Source organism: Phlebotomus argentipes, unplaced genomic scaffold (assembly GCF_947086385.1).
Source record: "Phlebotomus argentipes unplaced genomic scaffold, Phlebotomus argentipes genome assembly scaffold_18, whole genome shotgun sequence".
Taxonomy (NCBI): Eukaryota; Metazoa; Arthropoda; class Insecta; order Diptera; family Psychodidae; genus Phlebotomus; species Phlebotomus argentipes.
In genome coordinates, this window is record NW_026776177.1 from 8,562,048 (window position 1) to 8,587,787 (window position 25,740).

General features: G+C 45.4%; 5 protein-coding genes across 10 annotated transcripts in view; 2 read left to right on the plus strand and 3 right to left on the minus strand.

Annotated features, from left to right (window-relative positions):
• Positions 1–933: 933 nt before the first annotated feature.
• On the minus strand, positions 934–2,675 carry LOC132259699 (L-2-hydroxyglutarate dehydrogenase, mitochondrial). Its single transcript, XM_059757432.1, has 2 exons — positions 2,519–2,675; positions 934–2,230 (listed from the first exon to the last, which is right to left on the minus strand). Exons 1-2 carry the CDS (start codon positions 2,587–2,589, stop codon positions 994–996), a joined length of 1,308 nt encoding a protein of 435 aa, XP_059613415.1. The 5' UTR covers positions 2,590–2,675; the 3' UTR covers positions 934–993.
• A 48-nt stretch (positions 2,676–2,723) lies between these two features.
• LOC132260904 (RNA-binding protein 39) lies at positions 2,724–7,804 on the plus strand. Of its 2 annotated transcripts, XM_059759298.1 has the most exons (6): positions 2,724–2,823; positions 2,916–2,977; positions 5,459–5,523; positions 5,596–5,871; positions 5,942–6,218; positions 6,464–7,804. In XM_059759298.1, exons 2-6 carry the CDS (start codon positions 2,924–2,926, stop codon positions 7,361–7,363), a joined length of 1,572 nt encoding a protein of 523 aa, XP_059615281.1. In that variant the 5' UTR covers positions 2,724–2,823; positions 2,916–2,923; the 3' UTR covers positions 7,364–7,804. The 2 variants fall into 2 exon arrangements, with proteins under 2 accessions (XP_059615281.1, XP_059615280.1); XM_059759297.1 differs by having other exon boundaries at positions 2,724–2,977.
• Positions 7,805–7,880: 76 nt separating this feature from the next.
• Positions 7,881–9,290, plus strand: LOC132260905 (transmembrane protein 18). The gene is made up of 3 exons (XM_059759299.1): positions 7,881–8,139; positions 8,208–8,474; positions 8,713–9,290. The coding sequence occupies exons 1-3, from the start codon at positions 7,942–7,944 to the stop codon at positions 8,824–8,826; spliced, it is 579 nt and encodes a 192-aa protein (XP_059615282.1). The 5' UTR covers positions 7,881–7,941; the 3' UTR covers positions 8,827–9,290.
• Positions 9,291–9,413: 123 nt separating this feature from the next.
• LOC132260901 (unconventional myosin-Va) lies at positions 9,414–16,573 on the minus strand. Of its 2 annotated transcripts, XM_059759295.1 has the most exons (9): positions 16,231–16,573; positions 15,567–16,020; positions 15,381–15,511; positions 14,728–14,956; positions 13,629–14,665; positions 13,534–13,557; positions 13,254–13,367; positions 9,907–13,185; positions 9,414–9,839 (listed from the first exon to the last, which is right to left on the minus strand). In XM_059759295.1, exons 1-9 carry the CDS (start codon positions 16,255–16,257, stop codon positions 9,702–9,704), a joined length of 5,433 nt encoding a protein of 1,810 aa, XP_059615278.1. In that variant the 5' UTR covers positions 16,258–16,573; the 3' UTR covers positions 9,414–9,701. The 2 variants fall into 2 exon arrangements, with proteins under 2 accessions (XP_059615278.1, XP_059615279.1); XM_059759296.1 differs by lacking the exon at positions 13,534–13,557.
• A 246-nt stretch (positions 16,574–16,819) lies between these two features.
• The window catches only part of LOC132259572 (fringe glycosyltransferase), a 41,951-nt gene continuing 33,030 nt past the window's right edge, over positions 16,820–25,740 (minus strand). For 3 of the 4 annotated variants that reach the window (XM_059757264.1, XM_059757265.1, XM_059757262.1), the window contains exons 5-7: positions 21,200–21,338; positions 17,458–17,727; positions 16,820–17,393 (exon numbers count right to left, since the gene is read on the minus strand). In XM_059757264.1, coding sequence (XP_059613247.1) covers positions 17,256–17,393; positions 17,458–17,727; positions 21,200–21,338 — 547 coding nt within the window. In that variant the 3' untranslated portion in view covers positions 16,820–17,255. The remainder of the gene's footprint in view (positions 17,394–17,457; positions 17,728–21,199; positions 21,339–25,740) is intronic. The other variant, XM_059757263.1, reaches the window with a different exon arrangement.

The window sequence follows — 25,740 nt, forward strand, 5'->3', positions numbered from 1 at the left end:
TTCATCTACACGAAAAAAGGCTGCGGAGAGATTCTGATTGGAAATGATCAGTCAAGAGAAGAAGACCCACTTGTGATACAATTCGATGAATGGCACATGTTTATTTTTCTCTCGGCATCCAACTCACTTTCGCACTGCGAAGGCGGAAAGTCGGCTAAAATGCATTTATTTAAATGACGAGATCAAAAGACAACTATGCTTATTCAATATCACAATTGGATTGCTGAATCACAGATTCTAAATTTAGTGTGTTGCGATATCACTGAGCACTCATTTTCAGAGTCACCGCATTTTATTGGATCACTTCTGCGATGCAGCACGTGTGATTAAACGTTTTCCCGCGAAACAACGACGAGCCCTTGATGTGTAATTCCTATTGAAATTCATGCATATCTCAAGTGGCTCACTTGAACTTCGATCATGTTCATTAGAAAGTGAGAATGTCGAGGGTTTGCATCAATATCTGAGATATTGGCGATTTCGTGCCATGTTTGGTTGTTTAGTGTGCCATTCTTTTTGAAATAAGAACGTGAATTTCCATATCATTGCTACAATTTTTCTTGAATTATTCCATTTGCAATTGTGGCCTTATTCCTAAGTTGCAAGCCCCCTGATAACTTTGAACTTAGAGGAAATTCACTGGTATTTTTAGCGGAATTCGCGCGGATCCACCACCTGGTTAGCTCAACAAAAACAATATCGGCCGATGAGGTAGTTTCTTAAAAGTAGCCTCAACTGTCGCAGCGTGAGCTCTTCAAAGTCATGCCAATTTTTTGCACTGCTTATTGTCTTTCGCAATTCATAACAGCTTCACAGTGCTTGAATATCTGAAATTTAAGCGCGACCGCGTTGTGTCTATTTGTTCACTCGTGGCGCTGGTGAATATCGAAAAAGAAACGCCAAGGGGTTTGCAATATAATTCAATTTATCACTCGTGGTAAAAGTTACCATCTTTTACAACATCACCAAAGTCTCCAATTGTATAATATAATTTTAAAACTTGAACTCATCAGTGAGTTTCTGGGCTATGACCTTGCCAATAGCTAAGGAACTCGTTGCTCCGGGTGAAGGAGCGTTGCGGCAGTGCAGAACTCTTTGGGAGACGGCGCTCTTTCCGCTCCCGCGATCAAATACAAAGTCGTCCACAAGATTTCCCTCCGGATCTAGGGCTTGCGCTCTCACACCAGCTGGACCTCGCTCCACGTCAAATTCAGTAATTTCTGGGATAAATTTCTGCAGCTCGCGCACTTGACTCCGAATCCAATATGAGCGCCACATTTCTTGCAAGCCGCTTCCCATATATTTCACGGCGAGTTTCCGGAATCCCGAATATCCCACAGCGTCCATCAAATCGATAGGGTTGAAGTCGCCCCAAGTGTAGCCCTCTCGCTTAAATGCCAGTACTGCATTGGGTCCCAGCCACACACTTCCATCCATTCGGGGCGTAAAGTGAACGCCCAGAAAGGGAAGTCGGGGATCGGGCACAGGATAAATGTTTCCGCGTACCATGAAATTCAGGTCAGAACGCAAGAGGAGATATTCTCCGCGGAAGGGCACGATTCTCGGAGATCTTGAACAGCCTGTCATCTCAGCCAACTTGTCCGAGTGAAGACCACCACAAGTGAGGACATATTTAGTCAGGATCCTTTTCCCAGACGTACTGTAAACGCTAATAGGATACTCTGAATTATCTTCTGTCTCTCCAATCTTGTTAACTTTGTAGTTTGTAATAATGGTTCCTCCGAAATTTTCAACATCCTGAGCATAACACTGAGTAACATATTGCCAGTCCACGATTCCCGTGTGAGGAGACCAAATAGCCTTGACTCCGAGGCAATACGGCTCTATCTCTGCTATTTTCTCCGCGTCCACCATCTGTAGATCTGGCACTTCATTTGCCAGTCCTCTCTTGTATAAGTCATTGAGTCTTCCTAGTTGACTTTCGTCGGTCGCCACAATCAATTTTCCACACTTTTTGTACGGTATTCCTCGTTTGTCGAAGTAATTATAGGACATCTTGAGCCCCTCGACACATAATTTAGCCTTCAAGGTTCCGGGTTTGTAGTAAATGCCGGCATGTATAACGCCACTATTGTGCCCACTCTGGTGCAAGGCAAGCTGTTTCTCCTTCTCAACTAGGCAGACTTTTAAAGTAGGATGTCTTTGTAACATCTCTCTGGCAGATGCAGCTCCAACAATTCCACCGCCAACCACTACTAAGTCGTAATTTCTGAAAAAGAGTTCAGTTAAAGGGATTAAAGTTTTCTTATTTTCATGCCTCATCTTCGTTTTATTCAAATTATGAATCTTGTTAATCAATTGATTATAAATATTTACATTCAGGTGCGTGAAATATATTAATCTAAATTTCAATGGCAATATAGTAATTAATATTTGTCCGAAAAGAATTTACCATAATTTACCAAACTTTAAAATCATCTGTACACCAATTTTTCACAGTGTATTTATGACTCTTCTGATTCTCTTAAGACATTGTTTTTGGCCATATTTTACTCACTCTGTGCATGTCGCCCCGATGAACAGTCTTCTGAGGATTCCCTGATACTGTTTGCACTTCAATAAACTCATCTCATCACTTTGAATGGGGAAAAATGCAGTGAAATCGCAGAATAAAAATACCCGACAGATCGTAAATAAAAATTGTCGTCTAAAGCTCGTCGACAGGCGCCATGTTTTCGAACTCGCACTGTCATCGGGAGTTTTTTGTGGCATTCTAGAAGACAAGCAGTGTCTGCACGAGCAGAGGAGAAAATACAGGATTTATCGGTGAAAGAGCTTGCAGAAGTTTCCCAAAACAGGCAGGTAGTGTACAGCACTGCCGGGGGCATCTTGTGCGATAGAAGAATTGCTGGAGAACGTGAAGGACGAGTGGATAATTTGGGTGAAAATTGCAGGTCGCAAAATGGCCGAAGATTTGGACGTCGAAGCCATGTTGGAAGCTCCATATCGAAAAGACGTGAGTAACTTTTTCCTTTGACGCCACATGCCAAGCATTGCGATCTCGTGTGACTCTCTGTGCATTCTCCTCTCCTTCATCGCGCGCCCCCCAGAAATGGGTATGGACAAAGAAAGCGCCACAGAAGTCCACGAGTGCAGTGCGTAAGAGAATATATGTAGTGTTAAGCTTTAGCTAAAATAGTTATAATTTGATATTATTTCCTTTAACAAAAAGATTTTCTCTCTCTGAAAAAGACTAGTTTTATTTCTTACAAATGATTATTATAATGAAATTTGCACTCAAATGTCCTCGTTCTCTACATTTATAGACAAAAATGTTGATTACCCAGCTACTGATTGTCTCTCATTCATCGAATGGTCAGCCTTGAGGTACTTAACTTACTTAAAGAAATTGAATATACTCGTTCACAACAAGTAAAGAGAGTCAAGAGATCTCACGGAAAGTAGAAAAAATGCTATTTCAAATACTACTACTCGAGAATTGTGTTAGAATTGCACGTCCGGACGATTGATTGTCTTCCGGACAGGCATTTTTAACCCTTTGTTTTCCTTGTCATTGGAGATACTCAAGAGTCTTGTCTCCTCAAGCACCTGATCTTTCTCTCATTGCCTTAAGATGGCCTGAAGATTGCTTAATTTCTCTGTCCTTGAGTGATGATAACGATAAAGTAATGAATTCTTGAACGTTTAGTGGTGTTTCATAAACGTTATGATGATAGTAGAGAGTAAAGTAATGGGAGAATTTCCCAGAATTCATATCAGTGTTATTGCAGTCAGATTTATTTGCTTGTGATTCTTAGAAACACCTGAAGATACACAGGAAAAGGCGATAATTTCTTAAGGTTTCCACCAATTAATACTTTTGTCACAAAATATTGTTTTCCTCCTGTGTATTCAAGCTTCGGAATATGAATGTTTACCACAAAAATATAGAGTTTACCTAGCAAAGCAGGTTTTATTGCAAAATCAATAGTGTGACATTATCAGTTTATGTTCTCAGGTGCTTGAGAAAACGAGAATTTGCTTTGAACGCTAAGAAAACTTTCCAAAAAATGCTCTTTACATTTAATGAGAAGAAGGAAAAATCGTTGACTTAAATATCCATATTTGACCAGGGCTTCCACAACATGATTGACGCGGTTCAAGATGCCCACACAAACTTACTAGCTTGTGACTATTTGGTGTTGATGAGTTGGTCAGGGGTGTGAGATGTGTTGAAACGGATCAGCAAAAGAGTCATCCTCATCACGGGTTAAAGCGAGATATAAAGAGAAAAAAAAATGCTTTTCTAACCTCTTTTGTAGATGAGACACGGATTAAAATTTGCCGGCGATGCACCAGAAGGAAACATGATTGAGAAACCAAAGTAAATTCTTATGTTTTCTCTTTATTCATTCAAAATCTAACATTTTATTTCACTCTCTGTGTTAAAGTGTCAATTACTTGCATACAATAATTTCTCTATTTGTTACTATATAAAAAAGAAAAAATATTTTCTTATAGTTTCTCTTTGAGTTTTGTTATTTGAATTTGTGAAATTCATAAACGAAATCATGATTTTTTCTGGTCAACTTTCTTACGGGTGTATCTTTTGCAGAAGTTCCATTTAAAACTCACATAATTCTCAATGTACGTTGATTGAACAAATGAGGTCCTAATTTGGCTGGATTGTGATCTGGTAAGTTTGGTAAATCCCAGAATGAAACATTATAAGAATCCAAAAAAATGAATCATTTTACAAATTGAGGTTGTTTCCCGATCAATTGCAAAACTGATGAGCCGGATTATAAGAACAAAGCCAGACGTGAAATGAAGAAGAGACATATGATTTAACATTGTGAGAAAGAATGACGAGTTTTCGTTTTTTCTGTATTTGAAGAAGATGACGAAAGAGTCTGAATTACTAAATTTGATTGTTTGTAAAATCAAATGTCTTCCCGTTTCAGGTCAATTGAGAGGAGAAGAAGTATTTTGAGAAGATCAAAGACTGTGAATATTTGATGTAATTATTGTACTTAAATCCCACGACGAAGAAGTTCTCAAAATGCTTCTCTTCGCCAATATTCATCGTATTTCTGAGTGCAAAGCTATTAACCATGAAAGATATGGTTTATGGTAAAGTGTTTATTTATTAGTGCAATATCCTTTGGATTTGTAATAAAATAGACTAGGATATTTTTTAACACCATTTTATTTTATCTCGCATTCTTACACTATATGAAGAAAAAATATTTCTACAAACTACCTAAGAAGAATACTTATTAATTTGCAAAATTTTTTATTTTATTCCTGCTGTATTGTGATTTGGCGCGATAAATCTCGACTCTGACACGACGTTGCTGGCTGTGTGTAAACCTCAAAATGCTCTACATCCAAAATGTCTCTCTCTGTCTGTCTCTGAAAAAAAAACTTTGACAAAAAAAATCCAATCCATCACAAAATCGATTCGAATAATGAAATGACTCATTGTGTAAAATAGGATGACGTGAATCCATCGCCAAGTAGAGTACAGAATGGAAAGGACAAAGAGAACAAGCGAGGCAGGTGAGTTTTAATACCAGAAGAATTGAGTGTAAGAGTTTAGGTAACTGAGCTTGTGTCTTATTCTTCCTTCAGGAGCCGTTCGAGGAGTCGAGATCGTTCTGTGGAGAAGGATCGGTCGAGTAGGAAAGCGCGCGAGGGGGGAAATCGCGCGCGCGATAAGCGTCGTCGGAGTCGCTCGAAGGAGAAGCGCACGAGCCGGTCTAAGGACAAGGAGCGCCGTCGAAGGAGCAAATCCCGCGGCGAACGTCGACGTTCGCGTTCCAAGGGACGTAAGCGCAGCCGCTCGCCGCGCGAGAAGCGCCAGCCAGCATCCAGAGAAAGGCGCCGCAGTCGATCCCCAATCAGAAGGTGAGTCACTTTGTCACAAGCTAGCAGAATTGCAATGTCTCTATTATTTTTCTTTTCTCTACCTTTCCAGGCGAAGGTCACCTTCACCGAGACACTTTCGACGCGGAAGAACTCCGCCGAATGGCTTGGGACACCATTCTCCGCCTGAAGACTTGAGTCCGGAAGAGCGCGACGCCAGAACAGTGTTCTGCATGCAATTGTCACAACGAATTCGCGCCAGAGACTTGGAGGAGTTCTTCTCGAGTGTGGGAAAAGTGCGCGATGTGCGACTGATAACGTGCAACAAAACAAAGCGATTCAAAGGAATTGCTTATATCGAATTCAGAGATCCGGAATCTGTGCCACTTGTGAGTAATTGCATTAGCTTTTCTCTTTCCACCTCACTTTCTTTAGCATACTATGTAGACCGAATTGAGATGGTTCAGTTGTTTTGATTTGGGGAACACGTATGCAAGATTAATTTTTGGGAGAGAATTATCTGTGTTTTCACTTTCCTTGTGAGATATTGAAAAGGAAAGTGGAGGATTTCTCTGAACAAAATTACATTTTCTTTTTGATTTATGAACTGAGAGTATCTCTTTCTTTTTTGCAGGCACTCGGACTGTCGGGACAGAAGCTGCTGGGCATTCCCATCAGTGTCCAGCACACGCAGGCTGAGAAGAACAGGCTGGCCAACGCTGTGCCAGCGATAATGCCGAAGAATCCTTCGGGGCCGATGCGTCTGTACGTAGGCTCACTGCATTTCAACATCACAGAGGACATGCTGCGCGGCATCTTCGAGCCCTTCGGCAAGATCGACTCCATCCAGCTGATCATGGACAACGAGACGGGGCGCTCGAAGGGCTACGGCTTCATTACTTTCCACAATGCTGAGGATGCGAAGAAGGCGCTAGAGCAGCTGAACGGCTTCGAGCTGGCGGGCAGGCCGATGAAGGTGGGCAATGTGACGGAGCGTCTGGACATGAACACCAACACGTCGCTGGACACGGACGAGATGGATCGCAGTGGCATCGACTTGGGCGCCACGGGGAGATTGCAGCTGATGTTCAAGTTGGCCGAAGGCGCTGGGCTGGCAGTGCCTCAGGCGGCGGCCAACGCTCTGCTGGCCACGGCGCCGCAGCAGCCGCCCAGTCAGCCCACGCAAGCGACGCCGCCCATCGCGACGCAGTGCTTCATGCTGTCGAACATGTTCGATCCAGCGACAGAGACCAACCCCGCGTGGTCGCAGGAGATTCAGGACGACGTGATTGAGGAGGCGAACAAGCACGGCGGCTGCTATCACGTGTTCGTGGACAAGCTGTCGCCGCAGGGGAATGTTTATGTGAAATGTCCGAGCATCGCGACGGCCGTGTTGGCCGTGAATTCACTTCACGGACGCTGGTTTGCCGGACGAGCCATAACTGCTGCCTACGTTCCACTTCTCAACTACCACACACTCTTTCCGGACTCTGTCACCGCTTCGGTGCTGCTCATGCCATCGCGGAAGCCCTAAGCTTACGATTGTAAATATAATCCAAAATGCGTGTATTTTGTCACCATACAAAACACAAAAAATCCATATTCAATTAACACACAAGATGAAAACAGACAAATTCGTGATGGATTCAATTGTCGAGTAGAGATGATTTTTTTTCTTTGCTTCATCCCACGAAAGATTGAGATTGCATTGCAAATGATAAGAGCTCTAAAAATTTTACAGTATGTAATTATTGACGAGAAAAAAAAAACACAAATAGGCGGAATTGTTGAGAGGATTTTTGCGGATTTTATTTCATTTTCTATGACTTTTTATAAAAGTTTGAGAAATTCACGGATGAGCATGTTTTGAGTTGTCAGAAATGATACTGTCCGATGTGCACACTCAAAAGGAATCATCTTTATTTTCTTTGTGTAGCATAGTACTGTAGGGGTATCAATAAAGTATCGAGAGAAATCGTGGCTTTTTTTTTCTCTTTCCCTTTCATTGCTGGAAGGGTTAACGCATGCTGTTTTGGTGGCGATTTTAAATGCTCGTCGATTGCCAACTTCACTCCATTCGAATAGGCTTTCGAACTATCGCGCACAGGCCGAATGTCAAGAACCTCAAGGCCTCGCGCAGTGATAGTATTTATCGGCTGGTGCAAAAACAGAGGATTTCCACTGAAATTGGGAGTGTTGCGTGGCAAATTTGTCCTTTGGCGAGCCACTGGCGGTGTGTGGCGCAAAATGGTGTACGAGAACTACATAGAAGTGCACGAGATCCGTGATATTCTGGGATTCCTGAAGAGCGTGAGTATGATGAGATGGGTTTCAAGGGCTCGCAATCGCCTGGCTAATTCTTCTCTCTCTCTGGGCAGATTGACTGGTACGATCCACTGCTGATGGCCCTCATCTCATTCCACGTCCTCGTGACGCTGGCCACACTGCTGACGCGGAATCACGGCAACTTCCAGGTCGTCCTCTTCATGCTGCTCATCCTGCTGGTGTACTTCTCGGAGAGCATCAACGAGTTCGCCGCCCACAACTGGCGCACGTTCTCGCGGCAGCAGTACTTCGACAGCCAGGGACTCTTCATCTCCCTGGTCTTCTCCGTGCCAATCCTCCTCAACATCATGCTCATGGTGGTGAGTGCTCTCCAAATCACACCCCATCAATTACAGCCTGATAAGCCGCGAGTGCTTCATTGGGCGCCGCTGTGATAAAACTGGAGCACAGATTGAGTTTACCTAAACTGTCCAAACTCCAAAAACCAGTTCTCGCGCTCAAGAGGCGGCACTTGAAAACTATACTTTTGCCTGGTTTTCAATGTGGAAAACATTGGCATTGATTAATTGAGAGCAATGTGTTTTTCTCGTGTTGCAGGGAAGTTGGTTGTATCAATCAACTCAACTCATGGCAAAGCTGAAGACGGCTCAGCTGCGAGAACAGCTGCGCAAGAGCCGACAAAACAGCCGAGAATCGCTGAAGAAGGACTGAGAGCTCATTTTCTCAGCCTCCCTCGAAGACTCTTCTGTCCTGGAAAAGCGCCAGATGAAGACGCCTTCTCTGAACCAAATGTGATCATTGAGGAGAGACAAGTGTTTTAATTTTTCTACTGTAAATAATCGTGTGTTTTATAAAAGGCAGAATAAATACAAAGAAAAGAAAAAAGAGTGAAGAATATTAAATATGTGTTTATTGTGAATGCTTTTTGCTGGTCTTTCATTGCACTAACATAAGGAAGAATCATTTCTTAATGATATACAAAAAAAATTCGTAATTCGTTAAATTAAATTGAAGGAAAATCATTCACTTCAACGAGCAATAAATATATTTTCTACATTTCCTATCCTTGCAGGATAACGATATAACAGTATTTTTTCTTCTTTCTCTCTAAGGCGCCTCTAAATGCGGCGTGGTGTAAATGTAAATATAGCGTGACGCTCTTTTTCTTCATTCCTCTAAATTCTCTAACACAGGTGAATAAATACTTTGTCTTCCGCTAAATATGCTAAATACTCTTCCCTCAACACTTTTTCATTATAATATTTTCTCACAATTGTAACACAGTTCAAGTTGCATACTTCTTCTAAAAGGTAAATACAATATATTCTCTATCATTTCGCCTTTTCCCAACTTAATTGCCAACTGCAATATCTTGTATTGTACATCAATCTCAACTCCAACTACACAATAGATTATTGAATATATTTAAGGAAAGTTCAGGCTTATTCAGACACTCTTTTAAAGCATGATTGGAATGTTTAGGTTCCTAAGTACATTATTCTTTTAGTTTTGTATACTGTTTTGTCAGCAAAGAAAGTGCCCGTGTTTCAAAATTGGGAAATATCTAAATTAACCTTTGCGACACATTATATCTTGGTCAGTAGACTGTCCATGTTGAGAATGGGAGGCAATTCAATCTCTTCCAGCCTGATGTCGCTATGAATGTAGCCCACAACGAGTGGATAGATGAAATTCTCGTCCGTTGTGAATGTCGTGTTCTCTTCCTGAAGAAGGAAAGAAAAGTGGGATGAAAAATGTGAAAGAGTGTCTTTTGATTAAATTGAAACTCACAGAATTCTTCTCCCTTTTGTGCAGCTTCTCGGTTAGTTTCTCAATGAACACGGGCGTCACGGGATTCTCCAGATCGTCCGCCGTGTAGGACTTGATGATCTTCAGCACCTGCGCGGACGTGAGACAGGGACAGAGATCGTAAATCGTCTCCACGTCCTCCTCGAACTTGCGACTCTGCAGCAGCGCCGTGACTTGGATGAGTGGCTTCAGTGGCGCCAGAATGTCCTTGGGTAGCTTCTTCTCGCGCACCCACGTCTCGATGCAGCCCACGTTGTAGCGCATCTTCATGCCCGTCGCCCAGGTGCACAGCTCCTGGCGCAGCATCAGATTGTTGAGCGCCACGGCGTTGATGTAGTACATCAGCTGCTTCAGCACCTGCTCGATATAGCACAGCTCCAGACCGAAGAAGTCGAACTGCTTGTAGTACTGCTCCAGTTGCTCCACCAGCTGCTCCACGAACGACTTGCCACCCTGGCCAGGCGGCGACGCCAGCTCCAGTGAAGCAGTGCGCGAGCGATTGCTCTTGCCCAGCGCCATTTCGTCGTGTAGCAGAATCGCCGGCACAACGGAAGGCTTCATCAGCTCCTGGATTTGCCGCACCAAGTGCTGGTAGATGACGATGATCGTCTCATAGATCACCTTACGGTACTCCGAAAGGTCGAAGTTCTTCAGCTGCTGCTGATTCTGCGTGTCCGTGTTCAGCCGGATGTACTCATCGATGCCACCGTACTGCTTCAGCAGATTGAACAGCTTCAGCATGTTCATGAGCCACAGCACGCGCGTGTCTGTGGGATTCGGATTGCGATACAGCTTCTTCACCGTTAGCACCGTGTTCGCCAGGAGCGTGCGCACGTGCTGATCCTTGTTCATCAGATCCGTGTACCGGATGCACATGAGGATGATGTAGGCCGGCAAGCCGGGCAGCAAAGTGATGGCTGTTCGTGGCTTTAGATCCGTCGTGAGCCGCTGAATGATCTTCCCCTCGTCCTCCGGACGATACTTGAAGATGCCCTGGTACACTTGGGCCTTCCGGCGGACCGACACCAGATTCTCCGTCGTCTCCTCGGCCAGATCCAGAGCATCGCTGATATCATTCTCTCTCAGCCTCGCACTCAGAATCCCGTTGATCCTCATCAATTCCGCCACCTTCTTGCTCAGCTCATTCACTATCTCCTTCTGCTCCACATAATCCACCACAGTCTTCTCCAGCTCATGCTTCAGGAACACCACGGTCTGCGCATTCGTGGCATCGCCGCCGGCCAGCGCTTCCTCCACAATCGCCTGCAGCTTGTTCTTCTCGCTGCGCAGATCGTCATTCTGGTGACTCAACTCTGCCAACTTCGCGTTATTCTCCTCCGTGAGCGCCGTCAGCTCAGACTCCAGCTGGCGATTGACCAGCTTCTGCGCCTGGAACGCCTCCAGCAGCTCACTCCCATCATGCACTCGCTCCGACCCATTCTTCATCGTCGTGCCGCCGAGACTCCGCAGCGACTGACTCTGCTCCGCCAGAACCACCTTCAGCTGCACACACTCGTCCCGTCGACGCTTCAGCTCCTCCTGTAGCGCCTCATAGTGCGCCTCCAGCTCCTTTTCCTCCACGCCGCGCTCGATGCTATTCCGCAGCAGCTGATAATCCTGCCGCAGTTTGTCATTCTCCATCTCCAGCTCGGATATTTTGATGGAATCCTCCGTGGTGGCTGGCACCTTGCTGCTCTTGCTCTCAATCCTCGCAACGCGCTGCTGCAGCACTTCTCCCTTGCGCTTCTCCTCCTCCAGCAACTTCCTGAGCCGCAGAATGAGCGCCGTTGGCGAGTTCCCGGCAGTCGGCGTCGTGGCTGTCTCAATGTGGCGCACATCTCGCTTCGGCGTCGATGTGCAGTCCTTCTTGATCTCCAGCGTATTCCTGCCGGACATGTAGCCAAAGTCCTCCTCATTCTGACTCGAGGCATTGCTCACGGAGCGTGAATGCGAGCGGTAGAAGTTGGGATTCTCCACCAGGCGCTGCAGTCGATTGATCTCCTCCTTCAGCATAGAATTCTCAGCCTCGAGCGTGTCTTTGTCCTTCACCGTCTTCTGATAAGCCTGATGCACCTCATTCGTATCCACCTCAGACAGCAGACGCGCCCTGTTCATCGAGGAATCATCTCGCCTGGCCATCTCCACCATCTCCTCCACTTGCTGTTTCAACTCCTCATTCTCCCGCCGCCAAGCCGTCTTCTGTTCAGTCCACTTCGCCTCCTCGGCGGCTTTCTCCTCCACAATTGCCATCTTCTCGTCGCGCTCCTGGTCCAGCTGCCTCTTTGTTTCCACCAACACACTCTCACGTTCCGCCAGAGCCGCTCTCAACGCCTTAATCTCACCCTCCATTCCCTTCACCACCTCCACGCGCTGCTTCAACTCCGGAATCTCTTGTACCTTCGTCTTCAGCGCCACATTTTCCTTATTAATCTCATCCATTCGCTGTTGCATCGAGATGATCTTGTTTTCCAATCCCTTGTAGCGCATCTGAATGTGCGCCACTGTCCTCGCCTCCGCCTTCATCTTCTTGTATAGCCGCCTGGCCAGGAATCTCCTCACCATCGCCTGACACAGTACAATTTGCCGCTTCTTGCGCTCAAACGCCGACCTGGCCAGGAAACCACGGCAATATCGCTGCACTTCGGTAGCCTTGAAGTCATCCAGCATGACTCTGAAGCGCTGTCTCGCCAGGAATCCTCTGGCGTACTTCTGCAAGCCCAGAGCCACGCATCGTATGCGCGAAAATCTCTTCCTGCACATCCATCCGCGGATGTTTCGCTGCAGCATGATGGCTGCCCTCTCCCGTCGAATACTTTGCGCCTTGACGCGTGCCAAATGTCCGCGTCCGTACGTCTGGATAAGCAGCACTGATCTCTTGATCTTCAAGTAGCGCTTGCGATAGATGAAGCGTCGTACGAATGCCTGCACTCTGATAATGTACTTCTTGCGCACATCCGAACGCGTCTGCTCGAGGAAAGCCACCTGTCCAGCCCGGAAGAAGATCTGCGTGTTCCCATATCTGTACTGGTCCTGATCCTCAATCCACGTCCTCACGATATTCTTGCACGTGGCGTTGATGTTCCAGTCCAAGAGAGCCGCTCGCTTGCACAACAAACGATAACGAGCGTAGAAGTCCTCGTACGTCCAGCGCGAGGGAAAACCAGCCGCGGAGATGCGAACAGTCTCGAGAACACCGCATGCACGAAGCTGCTGCACGATCTTCGTCGGTTCCCAATTGAAGGCCTTCTTGTCCTCATTAGGCTGCCAGGACAAAGGAAAAAGATAGAGTGTTTTAAGTATAACTAGAGAAGTGTGAAGATCTCACTCACTTTAATGCATCGCACGTAATGCGGAGTCGTGGAATGAAGAGTCTTGATAAGGAGCCCCAAACTCTCCCGGAACTGCGAACCGACTGTCTGCTTGTGCTGCTTTGTAGATGTAAGCTGAAAGACACACAAAAGTACTGGTCAGTCATTGAATTTCCTCTTCCACAAATTAAACATCATGCTGTTAGAGAAAATCAGAGAAAAGTTCAAGTGTTAGTGACTTTTCACCCAGAATTGCCCAGAATTCAAACTACACAATAGAAAATGTGGCTATTTAACTAACTTTCTTCCTGTTGCTTCTTGTTTGCTGTGAGAAATCCATGGGAAATTTGATTAGAATTATGTCAAGTGTGGGATTTAGATAATACAAATACTCACTGGCACTTGATAGGTGCTGACAACGACTCTCGTTCCCTCTCGCGACTGTTCCTTTTCCCCTGAGCTGTCATCCTGATTCATCACTTGATTGCAAATGTCCATCTTCGACTCCCAGAACACATTCACCAGCTGCTTGGACACCGTGTCACGATTCTTCTCCAGGAATCCATGAGCTGTGTACTCCACGCGATCCGAGAAGTGCTTCACCACGAATCCCGTGCATCCGAAGCGTGTCTTCTCGAAGTGCTTGAACTTGGCGCACTTCTCAATCAGCTTCCCCACCCACGATTCGTCACTGCCACGTGGCATTCTACACTCCTCGTCCAGCAAATCCAGCACGCCGAGCTTCGTCTCGATCAGATCAATGCACGGCTGATTGTCATAGAAGTCAATCATCTCCCACGTGATCCCCTCCTTGAGATACTCCTCTTGTTCCAACTTGAACACGTGTTGATTGAACTGCTGCTGCAGTTTCTCGTTGGCATAATTGATGCAGAATTGCTCGAAGGAGTTCACATCGAACGTCTCGAAACCGTAAATGTCCAGCACACCGATGAAGCTGTGCTCTTTCGCCTCACTCACCAGACTCCTGTTGATTCCTTCCACAATGTACAGGAAGAGCTTGGCATAGATGTGCTTCGCCAGTGCATCTCGCGCCGCTTCCGCCGCCTCTTGATGCATTGGAATCTCCACGAATTCGTTCACCGACTCAATTTGCCTGGTCGTCAGCCACTTTCGTAGTTGCATATAATTCAGCTGCAGAAGTTCACTGAGAATTCCCAAGTGGAGATCATCTTCGGCAATGACGCACGCTTCGTTGTCCACCTCTTGGCTGTCTGGTAAGCACTTGGGCAGGAACTTCACGTTGCCCAGATGCAGAATTCCCGCCAGAATCTTCATCACGTCCGTCACTTCGTCCTTCCGGAAACCGAGAGTGTGTAGAGCAGTGACAGTCTCGGAAAACTGACTGAAATCCGACACTTTGGCGATATCTGGCGAACGCCCTTGATTGAGGTAATTAAACTTGTTCTGATGGTCTGCAAAAGGAAAAGATCCTCAATGTTTTGCACTTCTTCTGCAATCCTTCTTTTGCACTCACCCAGCATCAGTTCTGGCCAATTCTCCCGCGCGGCGCACAATTGGTAGAATATGTGGTAATTCCTTTCGCCGGCAGCCTGGAAAACCACTCTCGACTTCTCCAGCAAATACGTCTGCATCGTGGCGCCCATCAAGGACCTGCCGCTGATGTCGTTGGTGAAGAGGAGCTTTGTGAACTTCCCGAATCGCGAGCTATTATCATTCCTCGTTGTTTTGGCATTTCCAATGGCCTAAAAAGTTGTGAGAAGAAAGCCCATTACTTCTTCAGATACACACTGATAAGATAATGTCACTCAGAGTGCAAAGAAAACATGTTTGTTTCCTCACTCAAGGCGCAAACTATACCGATAGGAGCATTGTTAACTATTTGTGGCAACTTCACTTTCGATACTAAGCCACGGAAAGCAAAACTACGGCCTCAAAGTTCCTCTTCACTTCACAAACGAAAGCGAAAAGACAGATTTGTGATGCAGTCCATTTAAAAATCATGTGCCTTTTAATATTAAAAGCGTGATTAAAAGGCGCTTTATGACATTTCATTGCAAATATCATTGAAAGCCTTTCACCCTCACTTTAAAAAGTCGGCTCCGTTTCTCATGTCATGCCGCATTTGCTTGCAGTGTAGCGTGAAAAGCCTTCTTGGGACTCAATTACCTCCATGATTGGGCTGCTGGCGAGGACCTTGCGCTCCACCTGCGTCTCGGAGGCGCTTCCGCCCACGGCGGCGAAGTACCGCATGGCGTACTTCGCGGACACAGTCTTTCCCGCGCCAGATTCGCCGCTGACTGGAGAGGGAGAAGTGTGAGACAATGGCAAGAGTGGGAGAGAGACTCAAAGTACCTATTATGCTCTGATTGCAGTTCTCACGTTCCAATTTCGTATAGGCCTCCTCGCCGATGGCAAAGATGTGGGGCTCCAGCTCGCCCATGGAGTGGCCGCGGTACGCCTGGATGAGGTCCTGACCGTACAGGGCCATCTCCTGGTACGGATTGATGGCCACGAGGATGATGCCGCAGTACGTGTAGATCTTCTGGCGCTCGCAGAAGCGCACCTGCAGGTTGTACAGCACGTCCGGCTCGTGCAGGTAAGACAGCGCCGTGAGATCATTCTGGCCAATGAGGATGGGCGGATTCCTGAGCGGCGGCAGATCCTTCTCGCTCTTTATGACCACCTCGCGCTTTGCACTGTCCGCGTCCGCCTTCAGATGCACACGATCGTTGCCACGCTGGAAGTCCTGCAGGAGCGTCGCTCCTTCCCACACGCTGCCCGCATTCGGCACCCAGACACGTGCGCCCTGGAAAGAGAGACAGCGTGGTGAGTGATTGGCATCTTATCACGGCCTGATAAGGCGGTGACTCAAGCGTCTGATGCGCTGGCCACATCACAGGGGACCTCCTTCGCCTGGGGCGGAACGCTCGCGGAATACCCGCGAAATACTCGCGAAATAGGGTCAGAGAGTGACCTAGAAAGCCCCTGAGGGCGTTTGTATGGCATCCGGACGTACCTTCACGTACAACTCGTGCACAGACATGTTCCAGCTCGAATTCACTCACTTTTCCAACTTCAATCACTTATTTACACACTCTTCTACTGGAAACTACTAATTTCATGATCGATAACCATTGCCAACCAGGGAAAAGGAGGCAGGAAAGATGCACTGCTGGCGTAATGCCTTCCTCTTTCTTTTACAGCTATGACGTCTCACAACTCAGTGATGATAAAAGACGCGGTTGCTGGAATTCATATTAAATTACATCAACGATTCTCCATGTAAACAAACGAAACTCACCAAATTTGCAGTGATGAAGGATGAAAATATTGCACTTTGTCTTGGATTATATACACGAAAGCTAGGAATATGGAATGAAGCATGAGATTTCTCGATTTTATTGTGTTTTTGGCATAATTTCTTTGAGTTTACTACACATATATTTTTACTCATATTAAACTCTTGTCCGTCAGAGGGTGCTCATGATGGTGATTGGAAATACAGTTTTGCCTACTTTCAGGCGCAGCATAACAACATTTCCCGCCAGAATTTGACTCTAACTGATTTTATCACACACCGTCGCCTCGAAATGATACACACTCTCTAATTTCATAATATTTAATATGCATTTTTACACATGTAATCCATGTAATGTATTAACAAAATGTACAGAATTTCTTCAACCTACTTTTGCAATTCACAAGCAAATCACAGCTTCACAAGCCACAATTTCCTCTGTGATAATGCAAAGTAGTGGCAAAAATTTCTCTTCAAGAGACTAGACAACATGAGAACTCCACTAAATTCTCTCACAAGAAATACATCTACATTTTATCATCTGTATCAACGTTTCTTTTTATCATTCTCCACATTCTTTTCTCTCCCTCGTCTTCAGAGATCACAGACAATCAAGTCACTTTGCATTGTGTGCTTCCTATATACAGCGAATGTTTGGATTTTTGGCTCAAGATTCACGATGCCGCGACGGCTGGCCAGGAATGGCGTTTCCCCGGCGAATGGTGTCTCCTTTCCGCGTCCCATCACCTCGGGCAGAAGCTGAAGTAGGGGAAGAGGTGGCAATGGAGAGAGTAGAAGCGCTTGGGATCCGTCTTCAAGTCGAATCCATCGATTTTCACCACATTCCACTCATTCTTCATGCGGGAGTAGCTGAAGGATACCTAGAAGAGGCGAGAGAAAAGCTGTAGTATGTGAAAATTGGGGGAAATGTGTGCGCGCACTCACTTGATCGTGGAACATTTCCGGCCTGAGGAACTCCATCGGCTCCAGATGCGAGTGAAACTGATCCACCACTGTGAGCGGAATCCGCAGCAGATGCTCCACGATGAAGCCCATGGTGACGTCGTCTGGGAAGCGGATGTTGTCGCCGATCTCCACGAATTTCCCGCCGCCGGCGATGGGCAGCATCTTGAGGGCCAGAGCGCGGCTGAGGCAGAATCCAGCACCGCCCGTCGCGAACCAGAAGGTGATCTTCTTGTCCCGCGCCGATTTCTGCTGGGAAAAATGAGAGAGAAAGAGGGAAAATTGATTATTGTGGGTAATTTTTGGTGAATGAAATCTCATTTTGAATAATTTCACCATTCTATCTATTTTGTTGATGGCGTATTAGTGAAAACCAGTTTCTCTTTCTGGAATTCCTCCAGAACTTTATCTGCATTCTGATGGGAATGGAAAAATTTGTCGAAGAGGAAAGTATTTTGAAAAAATTGAAGTTTAGCAAAGCATTTTTACAGATAATATTATCAGAAGAAGCTCCGCCTCCTTGAAAGCTCCGCCCTCTTTTGTAGTGTCCACTCGTTAAAGAGCCGACGAGAGACTATTGAAAGCCACAATGCGAAAAGACACCACAAATGTGGCTCATTAATTTCCTCTCAGAGCAATTTCACTCAATTTCTCGAGCGTAAATATTTTGAAGGATACTGCGGTCACCAATTCATTTGCACTACGCCAAAATAGACCTCCGGCCGCAAGTGCCAGTCAAAGATCACTCGTGGTTTGTCGGAGTTGTGGGCCAAATCTGATGATTCTCTCACTTCTGGATGAGTGTCGAGGAGAAAGAGAGTCATAAATGCTGTTAGAAAGTGCATCAAGAAAGTGATGGAAAATTTATAACGACTCAGAAGCCAAATCTCTCAAATCTCCCTGTTGAATATTTCACCAATATTTTCTCCGACACTTTTTCTCGTGTTCTTGGCCATTTTCTTGCCTTGTTTTACATGTCATTTGACGTGAACTCGTAATAAAAGTCTCACATTACTAGCCACTCCCCGGACAGATTCTCATAGATCGATCGAACACGCGAAGAGATCTCAATCTTCCAATGGCAGACAATTAGGTGAGTCCCAGAATTCTTCACATGTCTCGCGCAGCATTTGCATAGGAATCATGTTGAATGGGAATGTCCACGAAACCTCCTAAATCTCTCCCCAAAACTTCACAGTCTTTCGCGTCCTCTGGAGAAAATTTATCTCTCATTCGCAGCTAAATTATTTCTCGTCTATTTTTTTCCATTTGGCGGTGGCGGATCGCCTTCATTGTCTCTAATGGAAATTTATTTAATGATTTTCTCTCTTTCCGAGAACATCACGAATAAATTACGCCACTGTCAAACTGATTCGGGCGTTTCTACGATATTTATTTCTATCGATGAACCGATGTCAGAATGATAAAGAAATGTGATTATATTTAAGGTCAACTTTATATAAAAACCTGACAACGAAGAATTAAATTTGAAAAATTAACGAGGACAGTTTGTAATTAATGATTTAGTTGTTTAAGTTGACTGTGAATGCTTAGAAAAGATATGAATTTTGCAATATCTACCAAATTGTAAACTTTAAGTGGCAAATTTAAGGTGATAAGAAAAATATGACTTTGTATATCAACATATTCGTGAAAGGTGACGCAGAGAGACACTTTTATGTTGAATTTACATTTGTGCAGAACCTTCTCAAAGGGATAAGCAGACACTACCACGCATTTTCTGTGTAAGTATTTCGTCTCTTCCCTGATTCTGCGTGGGATTTTTGGCATTTTGACATTCTCAATATCAAACATCACAAATTCCAGACCCTCTCCCGAAGAATGTCTTTATCACACCTGAGGAAAAGCGAGTTTCTGATGGATTTGAGAAACTTGCAAGTGAAATTCAATGAGAAATCTACAAGAATTCGTATTTAATCGTGATAATTTATCACACACTGTTTCCCAAGGATCAGTGACAAAACGACTTCGCTTTACGCTGAAATTGATTTGTTAATGTTTGCTCACCGATAGGATAAATTCACTGTGCTCAGAATATTGAATTTCAATTGAATCGGCCACTCAATCCTGCTCCGCTCGTCAATTACCAGGATTATTCCCATTTCCAGGTCAAGAACTAATGTTGGTGTGCAGCTTGGCAAGTAGCTCTCACATCAACTAATCGATAAGGGCTAATAGCGTGGCGAATTGGACACAAATCGTCACTCGAGAGTGCTTTTGTGCATGTTGACTTTATGCAACCCGATCGCCGCGGCATTAATATCAATTTGGAGGGCGAGAAGTGAGCAAAGAGACAGTGGACTATAACTCTGGGTGTCTGGGCGCAGCGGGAGATCAGCGCTGACCACATTAATTCCTCCAGGTCTGCAGCGTTCGCAATCTGTCCCGCATGATTGGATTTGGCGCGCACAAGACGTGACAATTGCCCTCACGAGAGAAAAAGCACGTGAATCGGCTGAAAATGACGATTTATGGGTCCGCGACTTGTCCGTCCGAATCTTTGAGTTAATTATCGTTCCCTTTCCGCACTCGTTGCAGTAGAAAAGTTATAATTTATGCGCTCACCATGTCTTTTGCCGCTCATCTCCAGACCGATTTTCATTATTATCATCATTTTGCGCCATGTGGCACAGCAACAGGAGTGAGAGGGCATGATTGCAGTCGCTCTTGCCTTGGCTTTCTTATACAAAACCCAGCGTCTGGGCGATCAAGATGAAGTGGCGCGGGTAGAAAAAAATGTGAATAAAGCGAAATGAATATGAATCAGGAGGAGAGATTACTGAAAAGCAAGAAGCTCATCTAAAAGGTTCGGTAACCTCCTTACGGAGAGGAAGATGGAGACGCGAGAGAAGAGGAGAGAAGCGCGCCTAAAGAGTTTCGGGCCTCACCAACGCCTCGGTTGACTATGAAGGCGCGATCAATAGATTATTATTATTATTGGAATGAAATGGAATACATTTGAAAATTGATGGAATCACCACATTCAACTGACAGTTGCTATTTGCCCCCCTTTCACCTCGATTTATGGAGCTCCCGCGCTCAGATCGTGGCGATTCATCGCCGGCACTTCGGTAGACCACAAGAAATCGAGCTCCTTTGGAAACGCTAAAATTTGAATATGAATGCATAGCATGAGCTCAGGTCATTCAGGTGGCGATCATCGTTTGATCAAGTGATTTAAATGGGATGTAAACACGGAGAGAGAGAGAGAGAATCTAATTGAAAGTCCAGGAAAATATTTACGGTTATTCTTCAAAAAATTTCACGTGCTGATAAAAAAAGGAATTTACGAGGCCTGTGCCGAAAGCTTATCTCTACGGAGTGCTTGCGCGGAATTTGAATTTCAAATTGTCTGAAACGAAAATTAGTGAGTATCGCACGATCAGTCATTATAGAGACGATCTCTTTTCCGCACCATAAATAACCGCCGCACATCCACGGGAGAGGAGGATCATGAAAAATTGATAGTTTTTGCCACAGGATCTCTCTCATTTGCAATTTTGCCATCTCAATGGCTCAGCATGATCAACTGCTATTTACCTCCATCAGCAACACCCAGTAAACTCAGTGGAATTTCACTCCCTTTCGAGATCGACGGCTCTGATACCGCGGCAGACAGTGACAAATTAAACAGTCTTTGGGTGCTGCGCACCTCGAAATAGATCGCCCGATCGGCGCATTCAGCAATTAATCGGATACTCACATTGTCCATGATGATCTCGAGTGGCGACGAGATGCTGGGCTTGCCCAGGTACCAGTCCTTGGAGGCTGAGTACTCGTCCAGGAGGCGCACGAGACGCGGCACATTCACGTAGTTGTCGTCGTCAAAGTGACAAAACCATCTGCAAGAGGATTGAGAAAGAACTGGTCATTATTCTCAATTAAGACAGTCATTAATCCCGCAGAGGGAAGAAAAAATCACTCCCATGCACTGTGGCTGCCATTGACGCCCCAAATCATTTTCAGCGATCATGCTGAGTGATTAATAGTCGCCCAAAGAATTGGAAAACAGTATGGCTTGTCCACTCTTTGCCGCTCTTTCGCCGCAATTCGGCGCTTTCAATGGTGAAATAGAGGATCAGCGACACTGAAAGTTCCCTTCGCGCGGATCAGTTTCGAGAGTGAATCGAAACTTTCTAATTGCAATCTCACGATTCTCAACCACGCCAAAGTGGATCACTCGAGATCGTGAAAATTGGATCCAATTGAATTGCGTGGGGAAATTCATCTGCAGACGCTTTCGTGCTAAAATCACTGCCGATGCACTTGACTCTCTGTCACGATTTGTGATTTATCTGGGCGCACTGGCGAGACAAGAGGTGGCAAAATATGATGGTGAGAGTCAGGTGCCACAACTGATCCTCCGCAATTAATTAATCCATCACCCCACGCTCACACAGAGATTGCCGACATCGAGACCATTAGCAGGAATTTATTCGCGTCAAGCGACACTATTTTCGCGCCCAGTGTCACTGTCAATTGATTTTCCCTCACCGCCAGTGATTGATTCGCCCTCTGGCCGATGGAGTGCATCGAACCATTGTCTCTTCGCGCGTCCAAATCGATTACACGCGCGCCACTGGCCACGCGGAAAACGCGGAAAAGTCCTGCGATCCACGAGAGTGGCTCACCTTGTGATTTGCGAGGGAGATTGGCTTATTTGCCCAGCTGAATAGTATTTATGGGCGCGGTTAACAATAATCCATTCTCTCTCTGGGACACACAAAAACCACTGATTGCGACTTGATCTGTAGTGAGACCTCCGGCGGGCTCGCAAACCACGGCTAAGTGGAGTAATGCTAAGAGGCGAATTCAATTTGCAGAGATAGAGAAAGCTCACTCGTGTTCAAGGTGGCTCAATTGGGTGGAATTATGTCATTTTACGGTTATTGTAAATGATTATTAATGCCAAATAAATTCAATCTCTGAATTGTGAAACTCTATTTGGCCAAAACGATTATGTGGACTTCTAATAATGTAGTTTACGACAAATTCTGACTACGGAATATGAGCTTTGCCTAGGCCGAGAAGCTTTTATAATCGCAGTCTTGCTTTCGATGCTAATAAGCAATCGAGCGATAGCGCAGCAAAGTAATCTTGTGTGCAGAAATATGACCCAAGAATCAATTAAATGATCAACATTCAGTTTAATGGGTCATAGAGAAATTGGATACGCATAAAAATCGTCAATTTCACAAGAGCAACTCAATTGCCAGCCCGCATTCGAATGGAAAGGCGAGCAACAGGATTGCACGGCAATTTCGCGACATTGCAATAGTATTTTACGATGCGGCTCTAAATTAAATAATTGACAATTCGAATTGGAGTGATTGACTTGCATGGATCTTGGGTTATTGGAGAGTGTGTTACCCTCCGAGCGAGTGCTTCATTTTCACCACAATAATTGGAGAATGCTAAATGATAATTTCCATCTACGCCGTCTTGTATTGTTTGCTGCTGCCTTGCCCACAAATCATTTTGCGAAGGCGGCTGCCAGAGCACGAGGCACGACAATTCGCCTGACTAAGAAGCGCAATAAAACCCAACCATGGTCAATTGCTTCTCCTTTTCTCTCCGCCTCACGTGTGGAGAATTGGACCACTCTTGCTGGAGGAAATATGGAATTAATTTTGAGGCAGAACTTTGCATTCCAGCTTCTTGTGCAGCGCAGAGTGACAATTGGTATACACAAGAGATTAATCCCCATCCTCCAGAGTAATCTCCAAAGTCTCCCCACTTTTTCTTCTCGCGATCTGACTGGAGATTTGGATGGTAGAAAACGTGGGCCGCAATGTTGATCATCTCAGCCACCGGATTAACATCTTTCTGGTCCATTTGATTGACAAAAAGCTGGACGCGCGTTTCCACAATGGTGACACCATCCAAGATCACAATCTTTGTCGCTTTGTGTTGTGACCACTTCAACAGTGAGAGAGAATATTCATGAAATATTCCCATTGACTTCTGGCAGGCGGATTTTCTGCAATTCGAGCGACAACATAAATTGCTGGCGTGGTGCAAATCCAATTGAGCAATGCCATTGACCACCTCCTTTCTTCGCCATCGAACACGTGCACTGGTGAATTATTTGCTTATGTTTTCGCCAGAGTTGGCTTCAAAAATTCTATAAACGAACTTCTTGCCTCCCCGGCAGAATCTCAGAGTGGCTCCCAAAAGTGTTGCTCATTTGCATGAGAGGCTCATCAATATAGTGAACCTTCCTGTCTCTCCTCCACTTGTCTCTGGTCACCTCTGTCACGAGATAACTCAATTGAATGTGCCTCAGTCCCTCCTGAGACATGTTCCTCTCCATTCTTGCTCTAGCCCCGCAGCTGAATAGTGTGAAACTGGTTCGTGTTTGCCCCTCTAATCGATTCTTTTCCGTGGCAGCGCGATTTATCGACTGTGGAGGAATATAAATTTAGCCAGGAGGTGGAATATTCAAATAATTTCTGGATTATCGAATGCCACGAGGCGTAATCCCTCCATCAGGAGCCGCGCGGCGGGAATTTCCGTAATTTCACTCCCCATTTTGATCCACTTAACTATCTAGCGAACATTTTTCTTATTATGTACATCCAATTGTCCGACAAATTCAAGCGATGCATGATTTTCGTTAATCGCTCTCGCTCAACTCCATTCCAATCAGTTCCGCACAATTATTCGCTTCCTCCCCAGAAAAGGCATCCCGTGTGCCCGCTAAATTCGATCAATGGCACGGTAATCATCATAGATCTTTTTCATCTTCTCCCCGCGCGTCGCCACACCTGGATCCAGCTGGAAAAAAGCCCAATAATAGCTTCCTCCAGTGTTTTGCGCCTCACAATTCACTCAATTGACTTTTTACCGCGTCTCCGAAACTGTTCTGATGTGAAGAAGTGTAAAAATGTCTTTTAGACACTCGCTATACCATTTTTTGCTCCCTCAAACGATTCACACTCTTAAATACTCCCAAACTGTCCATTTCCCATCTCTTACAGCACTTTGCCTTGGAGCCAGTCAGTTGAGAGATACAAGAATTCACGATGTGATCTTAGCTAGAGGACTTTGATTAGCGCTTCATGGCGTTGCGAAAAGGACATCTTTCGAATAGTTGTGGCAAATTTGAAACACGCGGTTAATATAGAGAGTCAACAACCAAGTTAAAAGTAATAAATTTCCCCGAGAACGCGCAATTTACGGCCACTGTTAGATCACAACTGGGGAAACGGTTCGTTAATTGGTGTAATTCTTAGAAAATTCTCCGATTTCGCACTCCATTCTCCGCAATGAAGCATTCTCAGATTCTTTTGAGAAGAATTCACCGCGCGCTCTCCGGAAAGCACATTTCCCAAAGGCAACACGCATCAACCATCTGCGAGCATTTCAAGCCGAGGAGACAATTAAATTTGCACGGGCGCCCCATTCCGGGGGCGTCAGCCTGAATTTCAATTGCGAATTTATGTTTGTAGTCCGGCAGCCCCAAAATAAATTCCATTCCAGTGCATTTGTAATTAATCGCGTGTGTTCCCGGGGAGACACACACATATTTGGGGTGAAAAATTGGACTCTCTGTGCGCGGGGATGGTCTGTAAATTATCCTAGTGAGCGGGGGGCAGCAAAGTGGGGTGAAAATATCGTGTAAGTGCCATGCCGGAGAGAATAACAAATAAATTTCACGGCAGTGAAAAATCCGCCACTCACGACCCCCTTTTAGCCCTCGCGCGCGACCACTTCAATTAATTTTCATTTTATCTCTGCAAACCCTTTCATCGTGGCACTCCGAGGGTGTTTCTTTGATGTTGGACGAGGGCACTGGATGAGAGCTTTGTCGCTCTGCTGCCCAAATGCGAGATGGAGTGCAATTAAATCCGGACACCCAGGCAAAGCAAATCAATTGAGCTGGACTCCGCCAGTGGCTCTGGACAGCCCCCAAGAAAGGTGAATGATTCCTTGGCATACACAACAAATCGCCCGACACTAATTTGCCTCTTTATAAATTCCCCAAGACAACCCGAGCAACTAGTTTAAAGAGTGCACACAACCAAGGAGATTCTCGGGTGAACTCATAAAATTTCCTCCTCGCCCATTATTTTCCTCAACCCGGAATCTGCAGTGTGAGCGAGAGGGTTGGATTCCTAAGTCCGAGTCTTTAGGTCGATAATAAATGTTAAGACATTGCGTGCAGATTATTTTCCACTCTTCTCGCTCGCATCATTCGCTTCCTCGCCATCCCGCACACATTTTTGCCATATATATTCCCGT

Excerpts from the sequence above, each read along its gene's own strand:
- LOC132259699 (XM_059757432.1), bottom strand. The coding sequence starts at position 2,589 with ATGAGTTTATTGAAGTGCAAACAGTATCAGGGAATCCTCAGAAGACTG. Across the intron at positions 2,231-2,518 it reads ATCGGGGCGACATGCACAGA|AAATTACGACTTAGTAGTGG; the intron begins GTGAGTAAAATA and ends ACTCTTTTTCAG.
- LOC132260904 (XM_059759297.1), top strand. The coding sequence starts at position 2,924 with ATGGCCGAAGATTTGGACGTCGAAGCCATGTTGGAAGCTCCATATCGA. Across the intron at positions 5,524-5,595 it reads AAAGAGAACAAGCGAGGCAG|GAGCCGTTCGAGGAGTCGAG; the intron begins GTGAGTTTTAAT and ends TTCTTCCTTCAG. Across the intron at positions 6,219-6,463 it reads ATCCGGAATCTGTGCCACTT|GCACTCGGACTGTCGGGACA; the intron begins GTGAGTAATTGC and ends TCTTTTTTGCAG.
- LOC132260905 (XM_059759299.1), top strand. The coding sequence starts at position 7,942 with ATGTCAAGAACCTCAAGGCCTCGCGCAGTGATAGTATTTATCGGCTGG. Across the intron at positions 8,140-8,207 it reads TTCTGGGATTCCTGAAGAGC|ATTGACTGGTACGATCCACT; the intron begins GTGAGTATGATG and ends CTCTCTGGGCAG. Across the intron at positions 8,475-8,712 it reads TCAACATCATGCTCATGGTG|GGAAGTTGGTTGTATCAATC; the intron begins GTGAGTGCTCTC and ends CTCGTGTTGCAG.
- LOC132260901 (XM_059759295.1), bottom strand. The coding sequence starts at position 16,257 with ATGTCTGTGCACGAGTTGTACGTGAAG. Across the intron at positions 15,512-15,566 it reads CTGCAATCAGAGCATAATAG|TCAGCGGCGAATCTGGCGCG; the intron begins GTACTTTGAGTC and ends CTCCCTCTCCAG. Across the intron at positions 13,368-13,533 it reads CAAGAAGCAACAGGAAGAAA|CTTACATCTACAAAGCAGCA; the intron begins GTTAGTTAAATA and ends TGTGTCTTTCAG.